Below are 27,516 nucleotides of genomic sequence, written 5' to 3' on the forward strand. Positions count from 1 at the left end.
TCTGATTTTAATAGAGTGTGATTGACTTTCTTATGCGTTTTGCCTATTTGATATTTGTTGGGCGTCGCCCCAGCTTCAAAAACTAACCTCCCCATGCCCCGAGAAGAGCCGTCCAATGGTGAGTCCTGCTGACTCATATGATCCTTACCCACCAATCAGAAAGCACCCCATGCCAGCTGCCCAAACCGTTAAACTGTTAAACTGTTTCAACCATCAGACCATGCCTGCCTCTGTAAATATGCAGAGCTGCCTCAATAAACGGGCATTTTCTCCAACGGCAAGCCTTGATCGTTCTTTCAATATTTAGCTTGTTCTCTATTTGTCTGCCTCTCCTCAGGATCCATCATGTGAGCAAATAGAGTAGCAGATGCATTTAGGGTTGGCTACCAGGACCTCAATATCTCTGCGGGGTACCTTGAAGACTTCTACAAAGAGAAAGTGAACTTCACCCTGGGGCCTGGGGTGGAGGATACTTGAAAGCTCATGGTATTAGCAAGCCGTCTTGAATATATATGTATGTTTGTGTATTTTATATATTGGGGGACTGGGGATTGAACCCAGGGGCACTTAACCATTGAGCCACATCCCCAGCCCTTTTAAAAAAAATATTTATTTTTTAGTTGTAGTTGGACCAATATCTTTATTTTTATGTGGTGTTGAAGCTTGAACCCAGGGCCTCGCACATGCTAGGAGAGCGCTCTACCACTGAGCCACAATCACAGCCACCCCCAGCCCTTTTTTAAAATTTTATTTAGAGACGGGGTCTCACTGAGTTGCTTAGGGCCTCCCTAAGTTGCTGAGGCTGGCTTTGAACTTGCAATCCCCCTGCCTTAGCCTCCAGCGACACTGGGATTACAGGTGTGCACCACCACACCCAGCTGTGTTTTATTATATATGTTTATATATATGAATGTAGTATCTACTTGTTTAATATTCTATGTATCTGAAAGATCTTGACAGGAAAGAGAAGGAAGAGGAGAACAGCAAAAGTCCTGAGCCCCAGGCTACCAAGGACCTGCTTGGGGACCCCAAGGAGCGAGGACTCCTGCTCTCTACAGGTACTGGATTGGCCCATGTGCTGGTTCCCTGTGGCTGCTGTAATAAATCACCCCAGTGTCTTACAGCTCTGGAATTCAGATATCCAAAACTGGGCCGGCTATGGCAGTGCAGAGGTTGTAGGGTCACCTGTCCTTGTGTGGCCCAGCTTCCAGAGGTCTCCCCGCTTCCATGGCACTTGGCTCCTTCCTCCACGTTCAAAGGCAGCCTTGTAGCGTTGTCCTCTCTCACTCCCTGACAGAGCTCTGCCTCCTCATCTTCCTGCCTCTGCCTGTGAGGCCCGCCACCTCCTGGAAGGACATACCTGGGTGATCCAGAACCACCTTCCCACCAGGAGTCCTGGGCTCGGCCAGCAGCGAGGTGACTTCTGCCAGCAAGGGCCACACGTAAAGGTGGGGCACAGGCTGTGGAACCCTCTGGGGAGCCACAGTTCTGCTGCCACAGCACTCAAGAGTTTCCAGCCCTTGTGACGGTCTCAGCTACAGTCACTTGCCCTTTATAGGCAGAGAAAGTGAGGTGAGCAGAGCTCGGCGGCGCCCGGGGAACAGGAGAGTTGCAGTAGAGTGCATGGCCCGGGACTGGTGCTGGCAGGAATGTCCTGCTGACTTGTGCCATCCTCCAAGTGTCCAGGGATGCGTTTGTCCCCACTTGACAGATGAGGAGGCCAAGGACCAAAAAGGATGGCCAGTTAGGGAGGAGGGACAAGGGAACTTCTGTGTCACACTACAGAGGCTAGGTCTTACCCATTGAGATCTGTCCAAGTTTGTTTTTTGGTTTTGTTTGTTGGGATTGAATGAGGGCCTCACACATGCTAAGCAGGGACTCTGTCATCGGGCTGCATCCCCAGCCCTGCCCTGCCCAATATGTTTATACAGAGGAGTTATACAATTACCCATCTGTCCTAGATCCCTATAAATAATTTTATAAGCAACCAGCATTCCTAAGCAGTCTCCCATTTAAGTACTAACCAAGTCTGGCTCTGCTTAGCTTCCAAGATCTGATGAGGCCAGGCACTCTCACAATGGTATTGTCATAGACCTATTTTTTTTTTTTAAGGAAACTTATTTTGGAATAGTTTTAAATATGCAGAAAAGTTAAAAATACAGAACAGAGCGTTCTTGTACCTCCCTAAGAGTTTCCCCTAATGTTATTTTACACAAATCCTAGTACACTAGTCCACATTAAGGAACTAGCATTGGTACATTATTATTAATGGAACTCCAGGCTCCAGATGTCATCAGTTTTCACACTAACGCCCCTTTTCTGTTCCAGGATCTGATCCAGGATACCATGCTGCATTTACAAAGGTCTTCCTTACACTGGTACTCTGGAATCTGACTGGGAGAGGAGCTAGAATCAGCTGCAGCCACCACTGAGCAAAGGTGTGCGGCAGCCCTTGTCAAGAGCTGCATGTGCATTGTTCACACGTTCTCACCATAACGAGCCAGTAACACTCTTCTTTTTTTGGGTGTCCGGATGAAGAAACTGAGGCACAGGGAAAGTTAGTACCTGGCCGGAGAGAAATGAGAACCTGGAGGCAGAGGGTGGTGATCGGATGCAGCACAGTGCAGGGCAGGGGCAAATTTCACAGATGTGGGATATGGACTTATTTATCTATGGTCTCTGGCCCCACTAGGAAGCAGGCTCCAGGAGGGCCCATCTTGGCTTGGTGTGACACCCGCCTCTGGCACAAAGCAGGGCTTGAGGCACAATAGGCGGAGGAGAGAGTGGAGGAGCAAAGGGATGAACAGGTGGATGAGGACTTGGGGCCACAGGGGCTGGCATTTCAGGAAAATTCTGTGCACAGGTTTGTTAAAATCCTTGAAGATCCAGCGTCTCAGATCCAGCCTGGCTGGGGTGGGGTAGTCACAGAGACAGACGCATGCCCATACCTTTGCAAAAAGGAGCACGATGATATGAATGACCTGTTCTCTGGGAGGGTCTTTCTTCCTCAGCCCTGAGTCTCTGTGACCTAGATAACTGGGGACGTTGGGGGACTGGGGAAAATATAGAAAGCTTTTCCCATGGTCACAAACTCCCTGGGCTCTTTATTGCTGACTGAGTCACCAGGGAATGATTCCTGGTCCCCATCTCTGTGCCTCGCACGTAAGAGGTGCTCAATAAATGTTTGATGAATGAAGGAAATAATGTAATTAAGAATTGAAGAGGGTGGGGTGAGGGAAAGAGTCTTTTCAATCCTTAGGACTTGTCCCCAAGCACCCAGAAGGCCACATTTGCATACAAATAATTGATATTCTAATTACAAATCATTCGTATTGATTTATTAAGCAGATCCCCAAAGGATCTCTAGAAGATAATTAGATTCTACGCTCCTTAGGGGTAAGGATGGCATATTTACCTCCTTGTTCCCCCACGGCTGTGTGAGGCAGAACTACATGATAAATGTTTGATGAGGCACTGGGTGAGCGTGGTTTAATTGTGGGGAGAGTTTATAGGGTCCCTGCAGATCATTTCCAGTGTGTTGGGGAGCGGGGGCGGGGGACCTTCATCTGTGCATTTGTATGAATGCGACATTGGCAGACCTCTCTCCTTCATCCACCGAGGAGGGACACTAGACTGAAAGACAAAAGACACAAGACCCCTGTCTCCCTGCTCCAGCTGGGAGACAAAGCAGAGCAGGATGACCTCGGGTGGCCCTGCTAGGGAATAGTTGGGAGGGGGACCTGAGACCTCTTTCCATTGTCTCTGTATGCCTGTCCCCAAGCCACTCCAAAGAAATGACAATAATACATACAATTAAAAAAAAGATTATGCAACCAGTGAGTGAAAAGCATGATTAGAAATCATGTTTTTCCTGATCTGATTAAAAACTGCCTGCTCTACAAGTGCAGCTTTGAGTCCCTGCTACCCTGTGCTGACCGTGGCCAGGCCAAGCCCTCCAAGAGCCGCAGCCTGTAGCGGCCTCTGGGCCTCGGCACATGCAAGGAAGTCCGAATCCCCTGAATGCCAGGCAGATGGGACAGACAGGCACGTGGGCAGAGGCACAGAGGGAGGGAGAGACAGAGACGGGGCAGAGGTCTCCTGAGGTGGGGCAATGGCATTGTCAAGATTATATTCTCCATTCCCATCTTCTGCTCCTGCTCCCTGGAACTTTTAGAGCTACAGACTATCAAGTGACTGTCAAGACATTGCTTTTCCATCTGGTGGAAAAACAAAACAAGCAATGACGATAGGTAAAGTTAATGCAGGGTTCTTGTGAAACCAAAATGACTGTAGCAGTCTCTGTCCCTGACACTGGGAAAGAGTTTGTGTCTTTGCTGTGCTGCTTACCTGGGGTGGCAGGAGTGGGGCACTGGCTGCCTGGGTCACTACCTGCCCTCAGTGGCTGTGTGAGTGATACAATTGCTCACTAGTTGAGTGACCTGTGTTGCTGGCAATGCCTTCCAGATAGTGACCCCAGGATGCACTACAGGTGACCTGGCTGGCTTGGGGACCTGGGCCCTACAGTGGCAGGTGTTGGAACTGACTTGGAGGTGGAGTGGGGCTGTGGTAGGTGATTTGGAAGAGCTTCGCTCTGGCTTAAGTGCCTAGAGGACATGGGGCAGAGCCATTTTGGATCCACAGAGAGGGTATTCAGGAGGAGCCTGCAGCCGTCACTGGTGAAGTGGCTGCCATCAGGCTGATCAGTGGTCTAGTCAATGTGAGGCTTTACACATTTTGCCTGGACTTGGGGGTAATTACTAAGGGGCCTTGCTTTTGTCTTGACCATCCTGGTCAGGTGGCCTGTGAGATGAGTGCCTGAGGTGCCTAGCATGCTCCACACCAAGCCAGCAGGGCTGCTGTGAAGTGCTGGCTGCAGGAGCTCCTTTTCTCTCTTGCTGTCTGAGCCTTAGTTTCCTCGTCTTTGCAGAGGGGGAGGACAAAGCTTCCTAGCTCTGGGGTCTGGGGAGGGATTCAGTGGATGATGGTACATCAGCTGCATCACGAAGGCTGCACACAGGTGGAGTCCCCAAACCCCTCATGCTAGCATCTGGGAGACTGGCATGTGTGTGACAAGGAGCTGCTGCAGGGTGGGTTTGTTGTTTGGTGCTTTATGAAGCATAGGGTCCCCTCACGTAGCTCGACTTGGTACATCTTCCGAGTCCCAGACAGATCAACAACACCCAGGAACCGAGGCTCTGAGAACAGGCTCTCCAGCCTCATTGTGTGACTCTGTGAAGACACCCCTCGCCCCCGATCTCCAAATGTTATTAAATAAAAGCAGATGACTCTTAATTTGTAGCAACTGGGAACAGGAACACATAGTAAATACCTTCTGTTATCTCCTCCTGTGGGAAAAGGGGTCACAAAAGAACTGTCTCCCCTTTGTTTATTTTTCAGTAGTTAAATCCCCTCCTGAAGCCCTGATCTCTTTGTGCCATGATGATGCACAGTGTGTTTGCAGGCATAAAACCCTGTCCTGCTTTTCCCTTTATTTATCCTTCTGAGTCTGAGACATTGGACTTTGCAGTGGCAGGAATGCTTTAATGTTTGACAATACAGATAATAACTGATGATCAGCTCAGGAAAGCTGGTACTGGGAGAGGTGGCAGCTAGCTATGGTGCATCTGCAGGGTCCTTCAATGGTATTCCGCCTCTCCAGCTGTCCTTGTCCTTTTTCCAGCTTCTCTGCTCTGTGCCTGGAGCCCAAGGTCTCCTGACAAAACTCCTCTCTTTAATCCTGTTGTTCTGCAGTGGGTATTAAATGGAATCTTTTTGTCTTTTTCACATTTTAGTTTGCAATTTAAACCATTGATCTTTCCTTCATTTGTGTTTGAATGTGTACACACATGCATATGTACATGTGTTTGCTTTTAAACTACAGCATTATGAAAACTGAAGAGAAGCTTCTATATTGTTTAGGCTTTTATATGAAAGTAATAAAGAAGTTCCTAAAGGGCCCATGGTGAAAAAAGTAGGTTTTGAATGTACCTAGTTTTGTTATATGTGGTTCTATGCCAGGACTAGTAATGGGATTTAGTATTATTGGTGCAATGAATGATATTTGCATAGTTAGACTGCTTGCCATTATTCACAGTAGCCCAATAAAGTCTCTATTATCATTAATCAAAGAAAACCACAGTTGACTCAGGAGGAGGAAGACAAAGGTCAGGTACATTTACTGACCCAAGGACACTCAGGAATGTCTTCTAGCTGGCTTGGGAACCCTTCTAAAAAATGACCTTGAGTCATCATTTCAGAGGCCACCCTGAGCACACATGGGTTTATTCTACTTCTTGAAATGTTCTCTTCAAGATTTGGGGATCACTAAACTTGCATATTATTTCAAACAGCTAATGCTGAAAGAGTCCTTCTTGTTGGTATAATTGGTTGTTCTTCTTCTCAAGGTGGCTGTTTCAGGGGAGAATTTGATATATTCAATAATGGCTTCAGATGTGTACCATAAATGGCTTCAAAATTTGCCATCCTTTCAGGCAGCCCCAAGGTCATTGCCACTTAAAAAAAATTGCCTCCTGGCCACCAACTCTTCTATCTCCTACTCCATTCAGAAGGAATGTTAGAGCAGGAAAGAAAATCCACACACAGGGATCCTAATTTTCTAACAGGGTTATCATACTGGATGTAGGACATATAGAAATAATTATAAGCAGAACATTCTGGGTGGGTTATTTTATGATTTGATAGTCTGGATGCTGAAGGCTGATGCAGGCAGCAGCCCACCCTATTGGCAAAGCACAGCCACAGCATCCACATCACTCTGCTGTGGTGTCTGCTGCTTTTATTTCTACACTATGATGTGTCCTCATTTATATGCAAACAAGGCATGACCTGACCCCATCATTTGCGCAGCTGATGCAATTTTAATGTTGATGATAGTATACCACTGGTGCAGACTCGGTGCCCTAACATTGTGCATTAACCTCAAATTACCATTCACAACTACACAATTTTCTTCTTAAAAATGCCCTTTTCTAATGGAATGGAACTCTGGTAGCTTTCCCACCTTATTTTACATGTATTTTATTAACAGAGGCCTGAATCTCCATTCTACACTGAATACTAATAAAGGGAAATGTGAACCCCCTTGTTATTTTCCACCCCACTAACAGTGGTGCCTGAGCCCATAGCAGCTTCCCACACAGCTCTTGAAAGATGATGTCTGGTGCTTTTGCTGTTTTCTGGGAGATGCTGAAAAGTTGTAATGAAAATAAAAAACCTGAGTGACTAGAGGTCTGATTAAAATTGTGATTGATAAAGTGATTCATTTTGATCAGGTGTCACCTATAAAGCTTTTTTTATTTTTCCCTTCTTCCTGTTTTATAGGCTTCCCCAGTGCTACAAGGAAAAGTGACAACTTGACATGCTGGTGACTAAATTCCAGATGCTGATGACACTTGCCTTCCCAACCAACACCACTGTTTTCAGTGGAGAATCATGTTTTGGCTGGTATTACTAGAAGACAAATAAATGAAAAACTTAAAAGGCTCTGCAATGCTCAAGTTACTGTCTCAATGGAAATCTGTTTCTTAAACTCTAGTGAAAAAAGACCCACAATAAACCTTGAGGTTCTTTAGGAATCTGGGTCCATTATTTATAGTCCCCCCTTAACATATACTTCCCCCACTTTCTTCCAAGAGGATTTAGGACAGCTTGAAAAGATCTCAAGAACCAGAAGGAAATAAATGTGTGCTGTAAAGTTTTATACACTGACTCCAAGTCTGGCTGTAAGCTTTTTATTGATCAAGATGAAGTGTGCGCGCGCGTGTGTGTGTTTAAAAAGGACAAACATAAGACAAATACCATTTCAAAGTATCCACTGAGGTAATTTTCACTAAAGCTCTGAAGATAGGATTAGGGTTCAGAAGTTTCTGATTTCCTTTGAAATAAGAAGAAACACACACACATACTCATAGTATGAAGAAATTTAAAGTATTTATGTATAAATAAAAGCAAAAGGTGAAACAAAGGGGACAGTTCTGTCACCCAAGTCTCTTCCCTTAGAGGTAACTTCTGTTAGCAGGAAGTGTAGATGTCCAGCCTTTTGAGCAGGGAACACATCAAGTGCTGCCTAGGATTCTGAGCCATGGGAATCTTGTACCCTTCTTTTGGGAGGAATGTTGATAAACCCCTTCAGAAAACTCTCTACTAAGGCAAAAAAGAGCAGGTGACAATATATGTGTTGTCAGGTACGCATGAAAGAGATGTGTACACATGCACCAGAGGCACGTGTGGTGCTCACTGCAGTAGGTCCCTGTCAGCAGAGATCTGGAGCCAAGCCAGTGCCTGTGTACAAAGAGGGATGTGTAAATGGTGGCTTGTTCAAGCCACAGGACACCCATCTGAGAGAGTGAAGGCAACCACTATCCAGCACGTGGGATGAAAGAAGCCAAACCAGGAGCATATTCCACGTGTACATATGGCCTGAAGCACGACAGCAAGCCAGTGGGTGACATTAAGAGCAGGACGGCAACCAAAGAGGGCCTGAGCCAGGGCTTCATCATATGGATGATATCTTGCTCCTTTTGAGTGTCCTTCGTGACACCAAACTGTATATAAGATTTATGGCACTTTTGTACCTATCTTAAAATGTGAAAAACAAACCTGCAAATTACCTCACCAACATCAAAGTTATCTGATCAGAAGGGATTATCAGGGAGATGGCTTGTAAAAATGTATGCGAGTGCTTACTCTTTGGTAGTGCTGGGTTAAATGCCAGTCAGAGGGGTATCCCACCCAAAGAGCCTGTGTGGTAAGCTCTGATTATCCTCCCTTCATGAAGATGAAAGAAACACCACTCAGGTTTAGGGCCTTGTTCAGAGCCACATAGCCTGGAGAGGGGCCAAGCTGAGCCTCAAACCCTCTCTGCTCTCTGTGGTTCCCTCTAAGCACAACTGCAGCACAGAGGGACAGCAGAGAGAAAATGGGAATGGAATGTGTGAAGCTGTACTTCCATGGGAGCACTGAGTGAGTCCAGAGCTAATGCTGACTCTGGAAATGCTGGCATTTGTAAATGAAATCCACCAAACGTGGAGATGCCCGAAGGCCTTTCCTTCAGGAATCCAGAGCCCTCCTGTGGGCCTTCCCGTGGGCACAGGTGTTCCTGTGAAATGCCCAGGGGGCTCTGTAGGCCAGCAGAGATGCTCTCCAGCTCAGCTACTGATGAACTGGGGAGGTGGGGACGCAGGAGGCCGGGGAGCCTAGGCCCCCGATCTAGATGCACCACTGCTCACCAGATGCCATCGAGGCTTCATTGTTCTGAGGCAGCAGTTCCCAAGTCCTCTGAAACAACGTCACAACACTTAGTTAAGAATGGGGATGTGGCTCAAGCGGTAGCGCGCTCACCTGGCATGCGTGCGGCCCGGGTTCGATCCTCAGCACCACATACAAACAAAGATGTTGTGTCCACCGAAAACTAAAAAAATAAATAAAAATTCTCTCTCTCTCTCTCAAAAAAAAAAAATGCATGTTATGTAGGACTGTGAAGAGAAACCATCGGAAGGCAGATACGTACATCTGTAAACACAGCATTTTATTAACAAAATGTTCACACCCTTCTTACAACAGACTCCGTAGTGATTAGCATGTCATACTCTACACAAGCGCATTATAGAGTACTCAGACCAAAACAGCACAGTTAAAAGTAGGCCAAATTGACCTGCATTTTCAAACTGTCCACTACCAGCATAAGTATAAAAAGAAAGACCTTACAACAAAAGGCAAAAATTCTAGTTTTCTTTCATCAGCTTCTACAAACAGTACAGACATCATATGGTCACAGAGACTCAGGTCCAGCCCAAGGTTAAGATTGTAAAAATAACATCTTCAAACATCCGCATGAGCTTGGCAAATTATCCTCCTTACATTCCAGTACAGGTACCCAGGCAGTGCAAGATGCAGTGTGAAGCCACGGCTCCCAACCTGGCTTCTACAGTGCTACAAAAAGGCCCAGACTATAAGCATTTGATTTTTTCCCCACAGCAGATGCTATTATTGTAAAAGGCACAAATATTTTATTCCTTGCATCAGGTCTTAAGAAAGTATGACATTTTTAGGAGAAATGAGTTGCTGGTATAATGGCTTAGTTTTGGTTTTTTTTTTTTTTTTTTTTAACATCTAGGCTCATCTCTCTAGCTGTTTCTCTTCTAGACCTTTGACTTGCACTTTTATACACTTTAACAAATGCTCTATTACAAGCTCTGTGAAATTCTGACACTTAGGCGATCACCAGTGACAAAAAACCATTCTGCCAATCAGCTGAGTTCCCACTGTAAGCTAGGGCTGCCCACTCCCCTTCTGGAAATCCTGGAGGTCCTTACCTAAAGTCAGCTCTGGCATCTGACTGCATAGACATGACTCCACTGGATGGAGTGGGTGCAGCCTGGTGCTGCAACTGTGACCGGCTGCAGGAGAAGGCACGTCATGTGCTGGGGAGGTGAGCAATGCAGGGTCTCCAAGGGACAGGTCACCAAAAAGTGAGAAGGGAACTAAGGCAAGAAGTCTGCTTTGATCACAGAGAAGGAAAGACAAACTCTTAAGGTCAGAGTGGCAAATGGTGATTATGTGAGCGTCTAATAAAGCAAAACAATGGATGAGACAGATGAGAGTAGGGAATTTTTTTTTTCCTTTCCCAGGGCAATAAAGCTCTGTCTATACAGAACAACACATGGTTTAAAAATGGAGCCACCAACACTAGCCGGCTGCATAAGACTCTCCCTCACTGAGTTGACTTCTCTCTCTGACACATGCATGGTCCACGTTAAGAATAAGCTTCATGAACTACCTAATAACTTCATATACAAAGGAAGTAAATAAATTCAAAAGCTGCTTCAAAAATTCTTAGGGGCTATTAGGTGCAGTGGTGCATGCCTGTAAATTCCAGTGACTCAGAAGGCTAAGGAAGGAGAACCCCAAGTTCAAGACCAGCCTAGGCAACTTAGTGAGACTCTGTCTCAAAATAAAAAAAGGGCTAGGGATGCAGCTCAGTGGGAAAACATCCTGGGTTCAATCCCCAGGCCCATCAAGAAAAAACAAACAACCCCCCCCCAAAACAAAAACAAAAACAAAAACAAAGACTCCTTCAAAAAATCATTACAATTGGCAGTCAGAATTGGTACTTGAACACCTGAAAGCTACCACAATTTTGTTTGTTGGGATAATGAAGCATTTTGATGAGGCAACAGAAAGATATAAAAATTAACTTGCAAAAAAATGAATTAAACAATTTTTAAAAAATCTGTTAGACATCATGGTTGACTTCACCACCTACTGTAGATATAGCCTAATCTTACTATCTCAAATGTTCTGCATAACAAAAGGAATTGATGGAAGGCATGAGACTTTTTAAAATTAAACTTCTGAATCCTTTTGTTTTGAAGCCAAAAATATTCTAGCATAGCTATAATTGATTATGCTCTGGAAGGAAAGAACACAGATATTAGTTATTTCTGATGGTACAGACCATCAAATTAAACTTGATCTATGCTACTGAAAGTCCTTCTAGATTTGGAAAGTAAATCATTTTCCTATAAGCTAAGAGAATCTTGAAGGATGAGCTGAGAAATGTGCTGCTTCTTGGTTCCATTTATTCACCTTCCTGGTGATGTCAAAGGAGACTTCATCACAACAGGTCTATCACTTATCATTCTCTTAGGTGGAGGAAACGGAGGCTCCTGAAAAATGGACTCTTCTAATACATTTTTAGACTTTCATTTGCACATGAAACAGGACAAATGCCCCAGAATTCCATTAACATTTCTTGCAAATCAGATAATCAAATTGCCTGGTTTTCTATTACTGGAAGTCAAGACAAGCAACTCTGCTGTCAAAAGAAATTTGCGGAGGTCATTTCTTAAAGCCCCAGGCTAAATTTCACCCCCACCACCCTTTTCTAAAACTACAGGGTATACTGCTTATCTCCTAGATCATTTGTTGCTTGGACTTCTTTTTTTCCTTTCTGTAAATCACAGTACCACAGGATATCCTAAAGATAACCTTAAAATGTTTTAAAATTTTCTGATGAACCAAGCTAATGTCAAGTATATTTAACAGTGTGATCCCAAAGGTACATTCCATTTCTTCCTTTAAAAACTATTAAGAGGTGCAGTTCCTTTGAAATCAAACAATAAACAAAAATTGTGTTGTTCATCCCTTTAAAACAAATTTAAATACTGAAGATTTTCCCATATAGCTTGTCACTGCCATGCAACTTTCCGGGTTTAGCAAGGAGGGCCAGCCAGAGTTAGTGAGCTGTGTCTGTCACTCTCCTCCAAACATTCTAAAGCAGGCACCTGGCATGATGAGCACTAATGGGTTCCCAACAACTTTATTCTGGAAGGAAGGAAGGAAGGACTCTCTCATCACTTCCACAGGCTCCTGCAAAGACATCTGTATGTTTAGTGGGCTCATCTGTTACATGCAACACATTGTGTGCATGAGACTCTAAGAGCCCATGCATCACATTTTCAGTGTGTTCTGAAAGAATGAATGAAAAAGTGCCAAATAGAATTTATACGACCTCTTTTGCAATTCACTTTTAGCACAAATTTGAACACACGTACAAATTTGGAGACCCACATACCAAAGAGTATGGCATAATCTGAATCTAACTTGCCTACTGAAACACAAGGCCATGAAAAACAAGACACTCCAGTTTGACAATGCCGGGAAAGCCATGTGATCACTGTCCAAAGGCCATTTTCATTGCTCTATCTCCCAGGGTTTTAGAAATTCTCCTCAGCCTATTTCCTTCTTGAGACAAGAAATAGAATACTTAAAGAGAAGTTCCGAATTAAATGCAGTTTTCTTTCTCTTTGTATATTTAAAAGTAAAGAGAACTGACAACCCCAAGAAGGATCCTGGCCCGGGAGATCAAGCCTCTGATATGCCTTCATCCTTTCAGACATGGGTGGGCACCCAGGAAAGAGGAACATGAGAGCAGGCACTTCAAACATCAGAAATAGGGAACAAGGACATGTGTTAATCTAAAAGAAACAAATCTCTCAGCTGCTCTGAGCAGGGCCTGTCCTGACTGTGGCTGACAAGCAGGTGATAGAGGTTTCATTTGGAACCAGAAAGGCTTGTAGTAGATACTTCTCCCCAATCACTTCTTATAGAGAGTTGGAAATGAAGGACACTTACTTAATCATACTCTTACTTTATGTTCTTTTAATCACCACATGATAGTTAATTAGTTATCACAGAATCAGAAAAACACTTATGTAAAAGGAGAGATCTGGAGACCAGTGGTTTCTAGGATTGGACACCTGCAAAGATCTTATTTCAACTTCTCTGAAAGGAATCGATACACACTTGCAGCTAATTAATGATTTCTCTCTTCTATTCAGTCTCAAAGTTTTTAAAAATGCCCCTGCGTCATAAGGGAACCAAATAGTTTTTTACAGATGGGCTATGTCTCAATTCCTTTGAAATCTTATGAGATTTTTCTCATAAGAAATAAAGAAATATGGAATGTGGTGGATCACTGCTTAGTCTGGTTAATCTGAAATGTGTTCAAAGTAAAGCACTGCTCCTGACTCTAATATTTACATTTGCATTTTAGAAGCAAACAATATAAAATGAAGACCTTTTCTCCACTTTCACTGAGCATGGGTCATGGATCTGTGATAGAAACCTGTTGTTGCTGTTAGGCATTACAAAGGTACTACAAGCAAAAGAGCACCCTGTCAATTTTTTGGAGAGACTGATGAAAATGAGGGAGAAGAGGCCCCAGAAATGCCTGAGCGTACGCCCCACACTGCTTGTCCGTTAGTGAGATGTGGCTGTGACCAGGCAGAATCATTCCCTAGAAACTCACGGAAGCAGAGAGCTGCAAAGGGCAGGAGAGATGGCCTCGAGTTGGGCTAGATGGAGAACATCACAGCGAGATCAGAGGCACTCAGAAGAGGTTCAAAGGACCTCACCCGTGCACCAACACACCATGTGCTCACCAGCATCTACTGGCAGGTTTGGTGGAAAAAATGTGAAGGTGGTGGATTTGCATCATCTTTATGTGAAATAAGACAAAAAAAAGGCCTCACACACACTGCCTTTTCTGCAATCAGCCAGGCAACCTTTGTTTTTATTTGTTGTCGTACAGATAGATAGAGGCCTGGTAGTGGGAAGGCTGGGGACAGGCCAAGGCAGTGGCTGGACTTCCTGGATATATATGAAGTAACATCAAGCCACCTTCAGTCGCAAGGGCCCAGCCTTAGAAGTCATGTGGCTTCTCATATCAAGTTTGCTAATTTAGTGCTGAGTTGGAGGCAATGCTAGAGAGATAAGAGTCCATGTGTATTTCACACAAAACAGCGTTGGAATTTTTACCAACTGCATTCTTTCTATATGATTTCAAGAAGAATAAAGCAATTTCAAATGCTTAAGACATACAAGAGGGAAAAGGGAGTCATTTTTTACTGAATCCGAGTTATAATTTTCCCATTAAAACCTATCCATATCAAGTGGGGGGCACAAAGAAATAACAATTATTTTCAAAAGTTTTGACTGTTCAGTTTAAGGCTAGCTCTGAAAACACAATTTAGTTTGAAATTCAAGCTGTTTCATTTCCTATTTAATCCTGTAAATTTCCTTCTCGCACAATACTCAGGTTGGAGGGTGCCCAATTAGACCAGGAGCACATTTCCACCAACTGCACTTCAGTGCTTTATTTTTAGATCATATTAAAAACCTCATTAGGCTCCCTGAGGGAAAAGAGTGTTAACCACTAACAGAGGCAGGGGAAAATAAAGGAAACGAAAAGATAAGCTAGATTGTTAACAAGAAAAGTGCTCTTAAACCAGTTGGTCTGGGGTCACTGTGAAAGCTGAGAGAAACTTATTACCAAGACCAGGTAAATGACTTGAGCTCAGAGCACACTCTTTTACCACAGGCCAGCAAGAACTAGTCAGGCTCATCGAAGTGGCATATGTCTTTATTATCATTTCCAGATGGGATGTAGAGGGAAGAGGGGTGGGCGGAAGGGAAAGCACAGAAACCTGGAAAGACTGTAAGCTAAACATCTATGCCTCTGCACAACATAAATGTGCCTCAGTCTCCAGTGGACAGGCTGAAAAGTGGGGGGGCATCACAAGACTGGGTGTGAGATTAAATGGAGTGCTGCATGAAACTTAGAATTTATTAATGTATTTACATAATTTATAGTCTTTAAGCAATGGTCTCATAAATACAGACTACAACTTTACATATGCTAAGCAACAGATACTTGTTTTCCCCACCAAAATACTTGGATTAAATAAAAAAATTGACAGCATTTACATTACTTTCTCCTCTTCCTTGTTTTTTAAACTGCTGCTAACCTATTTAGGACATATGCAGTTCATTTATTTCAGGTGCTTCTCTACCACCACCACAGTGGCGCCAGTGATGTGTTTAGTGATACATGCGCGACAGGGTCAAAAGCAAACCCAAGGTGGGCCAGCAACCACTGCCATGGTGTTGGCTTTCTGTATGTATCTGGGGCTAACATGCTTCACAGAAAGTGCTTCAGAGACAGCAGAGATGGAGTATCTCCATCTGTCCTAGACAGAACCATTTCAGCTTCCAACTGCCGTCCCTCTACCTGCAATATCCTACCACATTTAAATGATACAACTCCAACAGTGGTAATGGGAAACCAAGGAAATGGTAATCTTGCCTCCCCCCCCACAAGAACCACGAAAGTGCTAATTTTCCCTTTTTACAAATGTTACATAAAATCCTGATTACAAAACTACTCAGCAATTTAATTCCACCATCCATACAATGATGTGCTCCCGTCAGCAAGGTCAAAGTCAATTATGCGGTCCCTTTGGACACCACAGATCCTTGACATACTGGACGTCCACAGACTGAAATACCATTGCTGCAGTCTTCAAGGGGAGAACAGAACCGGCCAATTTCTGTGAGTCCTTTTTGCATGAAGAAGACTCGAGCGGCTAAGTGGACACTGGTAGCAGGCCCCCAGCCCTCCTGCTAACTGTCAGGACCACCTGCTTCACCATCGAGTCTGAGGCTGAGGCTCATCAGCAGCAGCTTCGCTTTGGCTCTGACGGCTGTCTGCGGAGCTTGAAGCCCTTACCGCCAGATGGCGGGTTGGCGTCAGTGGATGGAATTCTTCGACCTACACCAAAATGGGAGGAGAGGGAATCAGCTACAACTTTCCAAATCGGTTCCTTCTCAGACACAATTTTGCAGATACAATTTGAGTTAAAAAAAAGCAAAAAAATATTAATAAACATTTTCCTTGGGAATAATTTACAGAAAAGTTGCAAAGATGACTAATGCACAGAGTTGCTGTACATCTCATCTTGTTCCCTTCAATATAGACTGGGGTCTTATATTGTCTTGGGACATTTGTTGAAGTGAATAAATCAACATTAGACTTTTTTCAGGTATCACCAGTTTTTCCACTAATGTCCAGTTTCAGTCCCAGGATCCAAACAAGGATATTACACAGTACTTAGTAAAGAAACAAGAAATTTTTTTTTTTGTACTTCTGGGGATTGAACCCAGGGCCTTATGCATACTTGGCAAACACTCTATACTGAGCTACATCCTGAGACCATTAGTAAAATTTTTAATTAAAAAATTACACATTAAAAAAAAATTGAGTAGATAATAAACTACATGTTAAAAAAAAATTCGATCAGAACATGCCTGTCCTTTGGTGTCATGGCAGAGCCACCACTGTGACCTACTGCTGGTGCAGCCTTCTGGGGACGGAGTATCTGGTTCCTGCCCCGCTCTGCTTTCTGAAGCATGAAGGAGAGCAAGTAGTAGGAACTGACCTCCTCCTTGATGCTTTCACTCAATATATCCTGGGGACTGCTCTTCCTTAGCACAATGGAGACAGCTGCTTCTTTTATTAGCTTTACATCACCTGTATGTATCATATATTTAACTGTTCTTCCACTGATGGATATTTAGTTTATTCCCATATTTTGATGTTATGATAGTGATGTGTGTGTGTGTGTGTGTTGTGTTGTGTGTGTGTGTTTTGTGTGTGTTGGATAAACAAACAGGATTGGAGGACCTAGGTCATGCTATTCTATACTTGGCATTTGTCTGATACACAATGTCTTCCCAGTGTCTGTTTAGCACAAATGCAAGAAGGATTCGTGATTTAAATTTTCACAGATGCTGCCAGATTGCTCTCTAAAGAGGCTGTGCCATTTTATTCTCCTACCAACAATGTGTAAGAATGAACAGGTTTCACTTTACTGCTCTGTGAAGCATGATGTCAAATTTGAGACAAATCTTAAATCACCCGTCCATCCACCTGGCTGATAATCAAGGGCTACTTTCTCTAAAATGGCTTTCCTGATGCCCACCTACTTCCTACCTCTCTCCATCTCAGACACCGAATTCCATCAGGTCACTAGAAGCACACCAGGACATATTTGTTTACATGACTGACTCCCTCTAACTATACCCTACGTTCTTCTAGAGAAGAGAAATCCTGTTTCTCCATATGGGTAGTATTCCTGGAATCTTTGTGGCACACTACCTGGTGTGGAGGTATTTGTAAACATGGAATGAATGGACAGGCACAGCTTCTGATATTAGCAAGGCTAAGAGAGAACTGGCAGCAACTCTCAGGTCCTTGACAATCAAGCCTCAAGACTTCACCATTCTGGGAAGTGTATAACATGTGTGGGCAGCACACGGCATGGTCCCCACATCAACTAAAAAGTCTCCTGCAACTTCTCAAATATCTACAGATACTGCTGTAATATTTATAAGTTACCAATTTATTTAAAAGCTTTACTGAAGCTTCTTGTTATTATGTTTTTCTCAACAAATGGAAACTCAAATGCAGGTATCATAGAAGCAGCTCTTAAATGTGACAAAAAGTCTTTTTAGAATGAGTATTCCTAGAAGAAAACATCTTTATCATCTGGGAATAGGCAATGGTTTCTTAAACAGGAACTAAAAATCATATGCTGACCATGAAAAAAAAAAAAAGGACAAATTGGATTAGATTCAGATGAAAAACTTCAGTTGATTGAAGACTGATTCAAAAATTAAAGTCAGGCCACAGAGGAGAAGATATTTCTAATACACATAATCAACAAGGGACGAACATACAAAATAAAGCAGCATAGACATTAAGAAGGCAGTTGCCTGGCAGGCACTTCCCAAGACAGACCACTCAGAGAGCACAGAAATGTACATAAGTGTCTGGACAGCGCTTGGTTTCATCAACCCAGGGGAAATGTAGTCCACTACCTGCCCAGCAGAGATAGAGGAGTAGAACCTCACACATACACTGATGAGTATCCACTGGCATAACCACCATTGTGAATATTGGCAGTGAAATCATATGAATACAGGTAAATCCAACGACCCAGCTATTCTTCTTTTGGGGATAAAGATATCTAACGAAATGTGTACAGATGTTCACTAAAGGACATGACCAGAATGTTCAGAACAGTACTGTAGTAGCTTTAAATTGGAAACAACTGTCCAAATGACCATCTACAGCAGAATGGATGATTATACCATGGATATCCCCCTTCCCCAGTTCCCACCTCTGAATCTGGAACCTGACACACACACGCCCCAAGAATGCATCTCCTACAGCTCCATGAGATAATAGGGATGATCTAAAAATGTAATATATAATAAGAGAAACCAGACACAAAGAGTAAACAGAGTATGCTTTAAAAAATATAAATAGCACAAACATATGTAAAACCAAACCATGTAAAAGAATTAACAGGATGGTTGTCATCCTGGAAGCAGGAGAGCCACGGCTGACCCTGAGTGCACCCACAGGCTCTACTCCACTGGGGATAACACATTGGCCTTTGTGCTTCTGTAGGTGAACTTTTCCATATGAATCTTCAACACACAGTTATGCCAGGCACTGTGCTCATACAATGTGACAGCAGCACCCAGTGAAAAATAAACCTGATTTCTACCTATGACAATTTTTCTAATCTTTGTGAATCGTTTTTTTTGGGACGCTGATGATAGAACCCAAGACCTCAGTCATGGCAAGCAATTGCTCTGCCTGAACCACACTCCCAATCACACTGTTGATATAGTTCACAACCCTCGTCTTCTTTTTTTTGGCTATACTGGGGGTTGATCCCAGGGGCATTTTCCCACTGAACTACATTCCAGCCCTTTTAAAATTTTGAGACAGGATCTTGCCAGGTTATTCAGGCTGGCCTTAAACTTGCCATCCTTCTGCTTCAGCCTCCCAAATTGCTGGGATTATAGGCGCATGACACTGTGCTTAGTGTAAACGGCCAGATCTAAACAATGGGACACATTACATAAAAATCCAGATCTCTCAGCAAACTATAGATAGCAACATAAAAGCAAAACAAAAGTAAACCATAAAAAACCTTGAAAACCACCTCCACAACTGGGCACCAAGAAGCTCATATTCCAGCTTAACTCCAGTTGCTGGAGCTGGGCCCAAACCCCAGGGCTTCCCGGGAGACTGCTCCACTTGGCCTTGGTGGGCACTGGAGTTCACAACCCTTCTTCACAGAAGCTAAGAACCTTTCCAGTTCTAGCTGTCTCAGATCTTAACCAGAGGGTGGGCCTTAATGCATTGACCTAGCAGGGCTGACTCCTGCACCTCCCTGGCGCCTGCCATGTCAATGTGAACTCCCGCATCTCGAGAGGGTCTGCTCTGCTTGACCTCAGCTGGTATCACCTTCTCAGAGAGGCCTTCCCTGATCATCTGCAGGTACTTTTTCACTTCATCCTAAATCATTTTCTTTTTTCTTTTTTCAAAAATTAGTTCTAATCAGTTATACATGACAATAGAAAGCTCTTCGATGCATTGTACATAAATGGAGCAGAATTTTTCAATTCTCTGGTTGTACATGAAATAGAGTCACATCATTTGTGCAATCACATATGTACCTAGGGTAATGATGCCCGTCTCATTCCACCGTCTTTCCCACCCCCTTGCCACCTCCCCCCGTAAATTATTTTCTTCATGTCTCTTATTATGATCTGAAATGATCCTATTTATCTGGTGTTCACTTTCTGTCTCCCTCGGCAGAACGTGCGCTCTGAGAGAGCAAGGGCTGTGTCTATCTTCTTCAGGCTCTCTCCCCAGAGCCTGGAACAGTTTCCAATAAATATTTTGATGAATTTGAATGAAATGAATAAACATAGATACAATCTGTAGGGGATCCCAAAGGCATGCAGCAGCCTCTCTCCCATCTAGTGTCATCATGCAACACTCTGGAAGGGGAAGGGGAGGGTAGGAAAACGATCTCCATACCTCTCCCCTGCTTACTACTAATTTTTGAGGATTTCTTACAGGGTAATTATATCTGCATTTTATTTCCTTTTATTTATTTTGTTCATTTTTGATGACCTTGGATGACTAATTGAAATACATTTAAATAGAGAAAGAGGGAGACTATAGCTTCTGTGACCTCATGCCCTGTGCATTACTTATTCAGTAGCAACATTATTTCCAGAAGAGCCACAGTCATTAGGCAGCAGCTCTCCAGCAATCACACCTTGAGAGAAAAGCTGGCCGTTCCTCTTGTACTCTCAAATCTCATTTCACTGACGACAGCACCAGAGACTAGACTACTCAAAATACGATGGGAATTCTAACCAGGAAGATAATTCTTTCTGAAGTTGTTCTGCACAGAGTAAACCCATAAGCACAGAGATACTCACTAATTTCTATAAAGAGCTCATTTATGTTTATCGCATTTTTTGCGCTGGTCTCTACAAAAATCGCATGAATGGAGTCAGCGTAGTCCTTAGCATCTCTCTCCATGACTTCTCTGTAAGGCAACAATTGCAAATCAGAACTTCTACCCATTAAGAGCTTATGTTACCCCCACCTACCCAGTAATTAACCAGATTACTGATGACAGAGGGTGTTCTGAATGGCTCTGTGAACCCCAACACTCAGTCTTCCCAATTATACCACTTCTGTGTTTAAACAAACAAAACCCAGCACCACTAACAACATAGCTAATGGAATGATTAGGGAAAGGTTTTCTACTCCCACCCCCAAAATAAAAATAAAAAACCCCTGCCTTGGGAATTATGGAAACAGTAGAGAGAAAATTCTAATAAATGTGCTTTCCTTATTCAGTTCTGTAACACAAGAGCCTGGGGGCTGCACTGATCTCAGATAATGCCAACTGTGATGTGACCAATGTTCAAGTAAATTACACACCTGTCTATAGACATAATATGATTTGCTCCAAATGCCTGAAATTATAATTTTAGTTTGAAATTTCAGGACTCAGACCATATAACAAAAAGAAATTTTTCACTGTCAAAGATTTAAAAAAAACAAAAAAACACACACACCAAGATTTTTACACTGGATATTGCTCATTAAGAACAGGAACACATAATCAGCAGTGCAATCTCTTTGTCTAATAACTTACCTGACATCGATAAGATCACACTTATTTCCTGCAATGGCAACTACAATATTAGGTGGGCCATGCTGTCGAAGCTCTTTTACCCAGTTCTTCAATGTTGAAAATGTCTCCTGTAATACAAAGGAAGAAACTGGAGATCTAAGCAACTAAGAATCTCCAAAATATTCTAAGAAAAACTGAATATGGTCTTACTTCTTTTGTGATATCGTAAACGATTATAGCTGCAGCTGAGCCTCGATAGTACATTGGTGCTAAGGCACGAAACTGCAGAGGGAAATAAACAACAACATTGGAAAAACTGGTTAAATATATATTTTTTTAAAATTAGACTTCAAAGTCCATTATCCCTGTACAAAAGGTAATCTTTCTCTGAAGCCAAAGATGACATCATGTTTTAAAGCAAATGAACCAGTAATTACCAAAGGCGAAAACTTTTAATGTTATCACTGAAATGTCTCTTAGAAGATAGTTTAGAATACAGTTTTATAGGAATTAAATATGGTGCTATAAACAATTGATTCAGCTAAAAAGGCTTTTTAATTGAACTCAATGTTGTAATTCCCAAATTCATTTGTTCAATAGTCCTTTAAACTTTGGCTTTCCAAACTATCAGGGAGATAAAAATAATGCTGTGAACAGTTCTCCAGAGAAGTGCTGCATTGGAGTGTCTCAGAGATCACCCTGTAATCCAGATGCTGATTGTCCTAGACAAGGTTACACATTTAAATTCACTACTCGAATGAGTCTGCAACATGCTTTCTTGATATCTTAATCCATGTGGCGATTCCCAAATGCAGGGTACATGTCTCATTTCATTTCCACCTCCCCTCCACTGAGCACAATAAGGATGAGAAGAAATGAGGAGGAGTAACCACTTCCATAGCTATGGTGGTTTAGTGAGCCCTTTTTTTGATGAATGCCAAACAGGAAACATGAAACACTTTCCCCAGTCAAAATCTGGTTCCTGAGCAAATGTCCTCGTGAAAGCATCATCCACAGAATGTGAGGCCAAAGTTAACAGACTAGACTTTTACCTTCATACTTCAACTTTGAAGGCTGAACTGTATGATGTCATGTTGTGTACTGTATCCTGCTGTTTCTGGCAGCTTATACCAAATATGACAGGAATGCCTTCATGGGGGAGCACTGGTGCATACACAGCATACACACAGAACTGTGCACATTGCAACTTCTTTTCTTGTGACCCTGGGTTTTGAACCAAGGGTGCTCAACCACTGAGCTATATCCTTACCCCTTTTTTTATTTTTTGAGACAGAGTCTTGCTAAGTTGCTGAGGCTGGCCTCCAATGTGTGATCCTCCTGCCTCAGTTACTTGGGCCACAGTGACAGTCTGGACTCTAACTTCCTATCAGTTAGATTAATTTTTTGGCTTTTTAAAAAAAAAATTTTTCCCCTTAGTTGTAGTTGGACACAACACCTTTATTTTATTTATTTATTTTCATGTGGTGCTGAGGATGGAACCCAGCGCCTTGCATGTGCTAGGCGAGCCCTCTGCCGATGAGCCACAAACCCAGCCCATAATCTTTTTGCTTTTAAACTTTCATGTTACTTTGAGTTTTACAAAAGAAAGAGAAAAATATGACTATAAGCTCCACGAGGGAAGATAGCATCAGTGTTTTGCATTCCATTTCATCTCAGGGCCTAGCACCTGAGGTAATCAAGAACTGGTGAGCAAATGAAGAACTGTAACGTGGGGATGTCAAACTAAATGCCAGATCTGTATGTCCACAGACAGAAATGTTCACTAATCTCTGTGAGTAAAAGGTCTGCCTGGGTGAAAGCCTACTTCCAACAAAATGGTAAGTTTTAGAAGAAAACAAAAATAAAAGTTGTAAGTTAAGAAAACAATGCAGAAAAAGGAACTCTATCTGTGTGCAATGGCCACACCTGTCATTCCAGCTACTTGGGAGGCTGAGGCAGGAGGATCACAAAGTTCAAGGCCGGTCTTGGCAACTGAGTGAGATCCTGACTCAAAATGAAAAATAAAAAGGGCTGTGGTGTAGCTCATGGTAGAGTGTTCCTGGGTTCAATTCCTAGGACCACACATGACGGGGAGGGGAAGAAACTACATTAGGTAAAAAAAATTTTAAATGTCGGACTGACTTCCACAGCATACATAGCACACAGGTGGAAGAAAGGGTTATGGTATTAATTTTCATTTCTGATATGCTTATGTTGGCAACATCCTTTACAGGGTTCTTTCTTTTTCTTTGTTCAAAACTGTAAGGTAAAATTCACATGAGTAAAGCAAAGACCTTAGCTGTGCAACTGATAAATGATGGACGTACACATCCATAGAAACTATCCACCACGGGGCTGGGCATGTGGCTCAAGCGGTAGCGCGCTCGCCTGGCATGCGCGGGGTGCTGGGTTCGATCCTTAGCACCACATAAAAATAAAAAATAAAGATGTTGTGTCCGAGAACTAAAAAAATAAATATATATATATAAAAAAGAAGCTATCCACCAGGATAGCAAACGTGAAATTTAATGTCCCTGTTTAACCTTGACATAATCTTTGTCTCTGAGCCTACTTCCTACTATGAACTTGAGCACAGTAGCTGTCTTCTGTCTATGATTTGCATAGAATATCATTTCCATTCTCTTGTTTTCAACCTTTCTTTGTATTTATGAACAATCTTTAACCAGCACACAGTCCGGTCCTGCCTTTCGGCACATCTGCCCACCTCTGCCTTCCAAGTGCAATGGTCCTTTACGTTCAATGCACCTACTGATGTGCTTGGGTCTCGGTCCACTGCTTTTTTTTATGTGTGTTCCATTTCTTTCTAAATTCCTTTGTCCTTCCTTTACTCTTCTCTTTGGATTGGATGCAGTGATATTATCTTACATCACTTTTTAAGTGGCTGTTCTTGTAACCACAATATACATTTTTTTCTAGTGTACTTAAGAGTTTAAAATGTTATCACTTCATATAAAATGTAAGAACCATCCAAGCATCGAATGCTTTTTATCCCACGTTCTTTGCGCTGTTGTCAAATATTTAAAATCTATCTACACTATAAATTCCACAATCCAATATCATAATTTTTAAACTAAATGGCCAGTTTTCTTTTAAAGTTGAGAAGAAACAATGAGAGATTCTCATATTTACTATATCCCAAGGCTGCTTATTTCTTCCTGTGGATCTTATTTACCAGTTATTTACCAAAGTCATTTCACTTTAGCCTGAAAAACTTTCTGTGAACTGCTGCTGAATTGTTTTTGCTTTTCTAATAGCATCCTATTTTGACTTCATATTTGACAGGTATTTTTGGCATGGTAGAGATACTGTCCCACCGACTTCTGGTCATCACTGTTTCCGTAAGAAGACAGCCATCATTCAAACTGTTCCCTCATATATAATGTATCTTTCATCTGTGGCTGCTTTTGAGATTCTATTTCTGGTTTCAGCAGTTTGATTCATGATGTATGTATCTAAATGTGGTTTTCTGTTGTACTACATGTTTGCTGAACTTCTTGGTTTTGTGAGATGGGGTTTCACTGGATCTGGGAATATTTTAGGCATTCTTTTTGGAGTCTCTTTTCCCCCGAACCTCTCTCTTTCTTTGCTTCTTCTGGGTCTCGATTATACCTATGTTAGGCTATTTGAATTTGTCTCAATAAGTATTGTTCACCTTTTTCTACTCTGTTCCTCTGATTAATTTGTTCTATCACTTATCCAGTGAATTCTTCACCTTAAATAAAAATGAAATGTAGCTTTCAGATTTAGCATTCCCATTTGATTCTTTTTCATTAAGAGTGAGATTCTATTCTGCAGTTAAGTAGTTAAGACTACTTTTCTTTAAATCTTTGAACATACTTAAAATGTGTGCTTTAAATTCTATATCTGCAAATCCTAATAATGGGTGGGGAGTTGTTTTCCTCCCTGTGTCCTCTTCTCCTTCTTCTCTGTATGTATAATCATTCTGACTGTATACTGGACAGCATGGATGATACACTTAAGAAAACTAGTTTTTGTTTTCTTCTTTGCAGAGTGTTAAATTACCGGCTAGCCACTGTGAGACAGGCCACCTTAACTTTGTGTAAGGCCATCAAGGTCCCCCTTAGTTGCAGGACCTGTTCTCCACTGCTGAGGCACTGCCCTTCGGAAGTTTCAATGGGATGCCCGAGGTGTTTACCCCTCCCCTCTAACATGGCAGAACTGGGTTCAAACTCCAGACTGCAGCTCTGCTGTAATGGCAGTCTCTGCTCTGTTCTAGTCACTCTTTTAGCTGTTGGTCTCTTCTGGGTTTGGTAATGTCTCCTCTGTATATTCACAACTTGGGTGGTCAACCAAAGACTTGAGGAAAACTTATAAACAGACTTTGGGGTTTCCCTCCTTGCTGGGATCATTTTTTTGGGATTTGTATCCTCTTTTCCCAGCTGTTCTTGCAGTCCTCAACACTACTCACAGGTGTCATAAGCTAAAAAGACAGGCTTTCTGCTTGAGTGCTAGTTGCCATATGGTCTGAGGAGTCTTAACTAGGAAAAGCTGTGACAATGTGGACCATGTCCATCATAGCTCTTGTGTTCAGTCCCTGGCTGCATCTGGTTGCTCTGCAATACATTTTAAAAGTTTTATCCAGAGTTTGTATATAAATTGTTGTATCTGGGAAGGTTAGTCTATTATAGGGTACTCTTCTGTCATGTTGAAACTCTTTCCATATCATTTTGGTGTAAAGAAAAAAGATGGAAGCACATAATGAAACTCAAAAGACATCAGCACATCTGTGCTCCAAATGTGGCTCTAAATCAGGAGATAGCAAACTTTTTTTAAGGCAAGGGCCAAGAATATTACAGCTTTGTGGACCATTTGAGTTTTGTCACAACACTAATCTCTATTACCATAGAATGAAAACAGCCATGGAAACCAGCATGGTTACATTCCAATAAAAAGTTTACTTACAAAAACAGGCAACAGGTTGGATTTGGCCCATAGGCCATAGTCTTTTACTCGGGTTCTAGATGACCCTAAGTCATTAAGTTCCTGACTTTTAACATAAGAACAATTCCTTACAAGACTATGGTGATAATAACTGTGTGCTTTCCTGGTGTTCTGACCCGTGGAAAAAGCCATCAGGAGAACCACAACAAGTAAGGATGTAAATGTTTAGGATCTGGATGATGCTAGATTCTGCTAAACAGCTTTCTTCTACATCATCACATGCAGATGGAAAGCATTTGAAGTGTTTTTCTACACTGATGGTGTAATAATGGGATGCACTCATGGTGCTCATGTGCTGTGTTTATCTCCACACTACTACAGGAGTCTTTGTTAGTGAAGGATAATTGGTGGGAAAATGTGACAAAATGAATTCACTCAGTTTGCAAATAACAGGGACAAAAAGGACTCACAGAGGTCATCTTGAGGAAGTAAGTTTAAATTTAGGAAAATAAGTCTCATTTTACCTGGTAAAAAATATTTGCCTTATTTTTAAAAATATTTTTATTAGTTATTGATGGACCTTTACTTATATGCTTAAATGTGGTGCTGACAAATGAGCCCAGAGCCTCACACATGCTAAGCAGGTGCTCTGCCACTGAGCTGTAGCCATATTTTAACAGTCAGGAGCTGAGTTTTTTGGATGAACACTGAATCACAGTTAACTGATAATTTGGTTATGACTGTTCTGATAAAACTATATGCTAGCACAATATGATATCCTTCATTTCATATTTGATCACACAGTCTTATAAAAATAGTAAGTTTTACAAGATATTTGTGGCCTCCAAGAATTGTCTGTAAGTCCCTCTGAACTCACTGTCATCTGAAGTGCTATACCAGCAACCTGACAGGTATTTTTCTCTTCATTTAACAAGATCCCAATGGTCAAGGATTCATACAACATTTTGAAAAATTCTCCAAAATAACGTTCACCAGTTTAATCACTTTGTAATCATCCCTAACCTGACCAACAGAAAGACAACACACTGTCAAAATGTGTGGCAACAGGATAGATGCTAGACTCAAATGGGGAGGCTATACAATTAGTTAGTTGATCAGAAAGTTTTCATTTTATAACCATTTTTGTTTCCATTGAGAATCTTTAAACTATAGTGAACCAAACAATACACATGCAAACACCAGAAAAAGCATC

General features: G+C 42.3%; 1 protein-coding gene and 2 long non-coding RNA genes across 3 annotated transcripts in view; 2 read left to right on the forward strand and 1 right to left on the reverse strand.

Annotated features, from left to right (window-relative positions):
- The first annotated feature begins 238 nt into the window (after positions 1–238).
- LOC120886509 (uncharacterized) lies at positions 239–1,639 on the forward strand. The gene is made up of 3 exons (XR_005729487.2): positions 239–514; positions 951–1,058; positions 1,298–1,639. It is a non-coding gene; the product is annotated as an uncharacterized LOC120886509 (long non-coding RNA).
- A 660-nt stretch (positions 1,640–2,299) lies between these two features.
- Positions 2,300–7,503, forward strand: LOC144377616 (uncharacterized). Its single transcript, XR_013438607.1, has 2 exons — positions 2,300–2,438; positions 7,342–7,503. It is a non-coding gene; the product is annotated as an uncharacterized LOC144377616 (long non-coding RNA).
- Positions 7,504–14,926: 7,423 nt separating this feature from the next.
- Rab22a (RAB22A, member RAS oncogene family) overlaps positions 14,927–27,516 on the reverse strand; it is a 57,218-nt gene continuing 44,628 nt past the window's right edge. The window contains exons 4-7 of the mRNA XM_078051879.1: positions 21,591–21,662; positions 21,402–21,508; positions 20,674–20,783; positions 14,927–16,132 (exon numbers count right to left, since the gene is read on the reverse strand). Coding sequence (XP_077908005.1) covers positions 16,035–16,132; positions 20,674–20,783; positions 21,402–21,508; positions 21,591–21,662 — 387 coding nt within the window. The 3' untranslated portion in view covers positions 14,927–16,034. The remainder of the gene's footprint in view (positions 16,133–20,673; positions 20,784–21,401; positions 21,509–21,590; positions 21,663–27,516) is intronic.

Source organism: Ictidomys tridecemlineatus, chromosome 5 (assembly GCF_052094955.1).
Source record: "Ictidomys tridecemlineatus isolate mIctTri1 chromosome 5, mIctTri1.hap1, whole genome shotgun sequence".
NCBI classification, from domain to species: Eukaryota; Metazoa; Chordata; class Mammalia; order Rodentia; family Sciuridae; genus Ictidomys; species Ictidomys tridecemlineatus.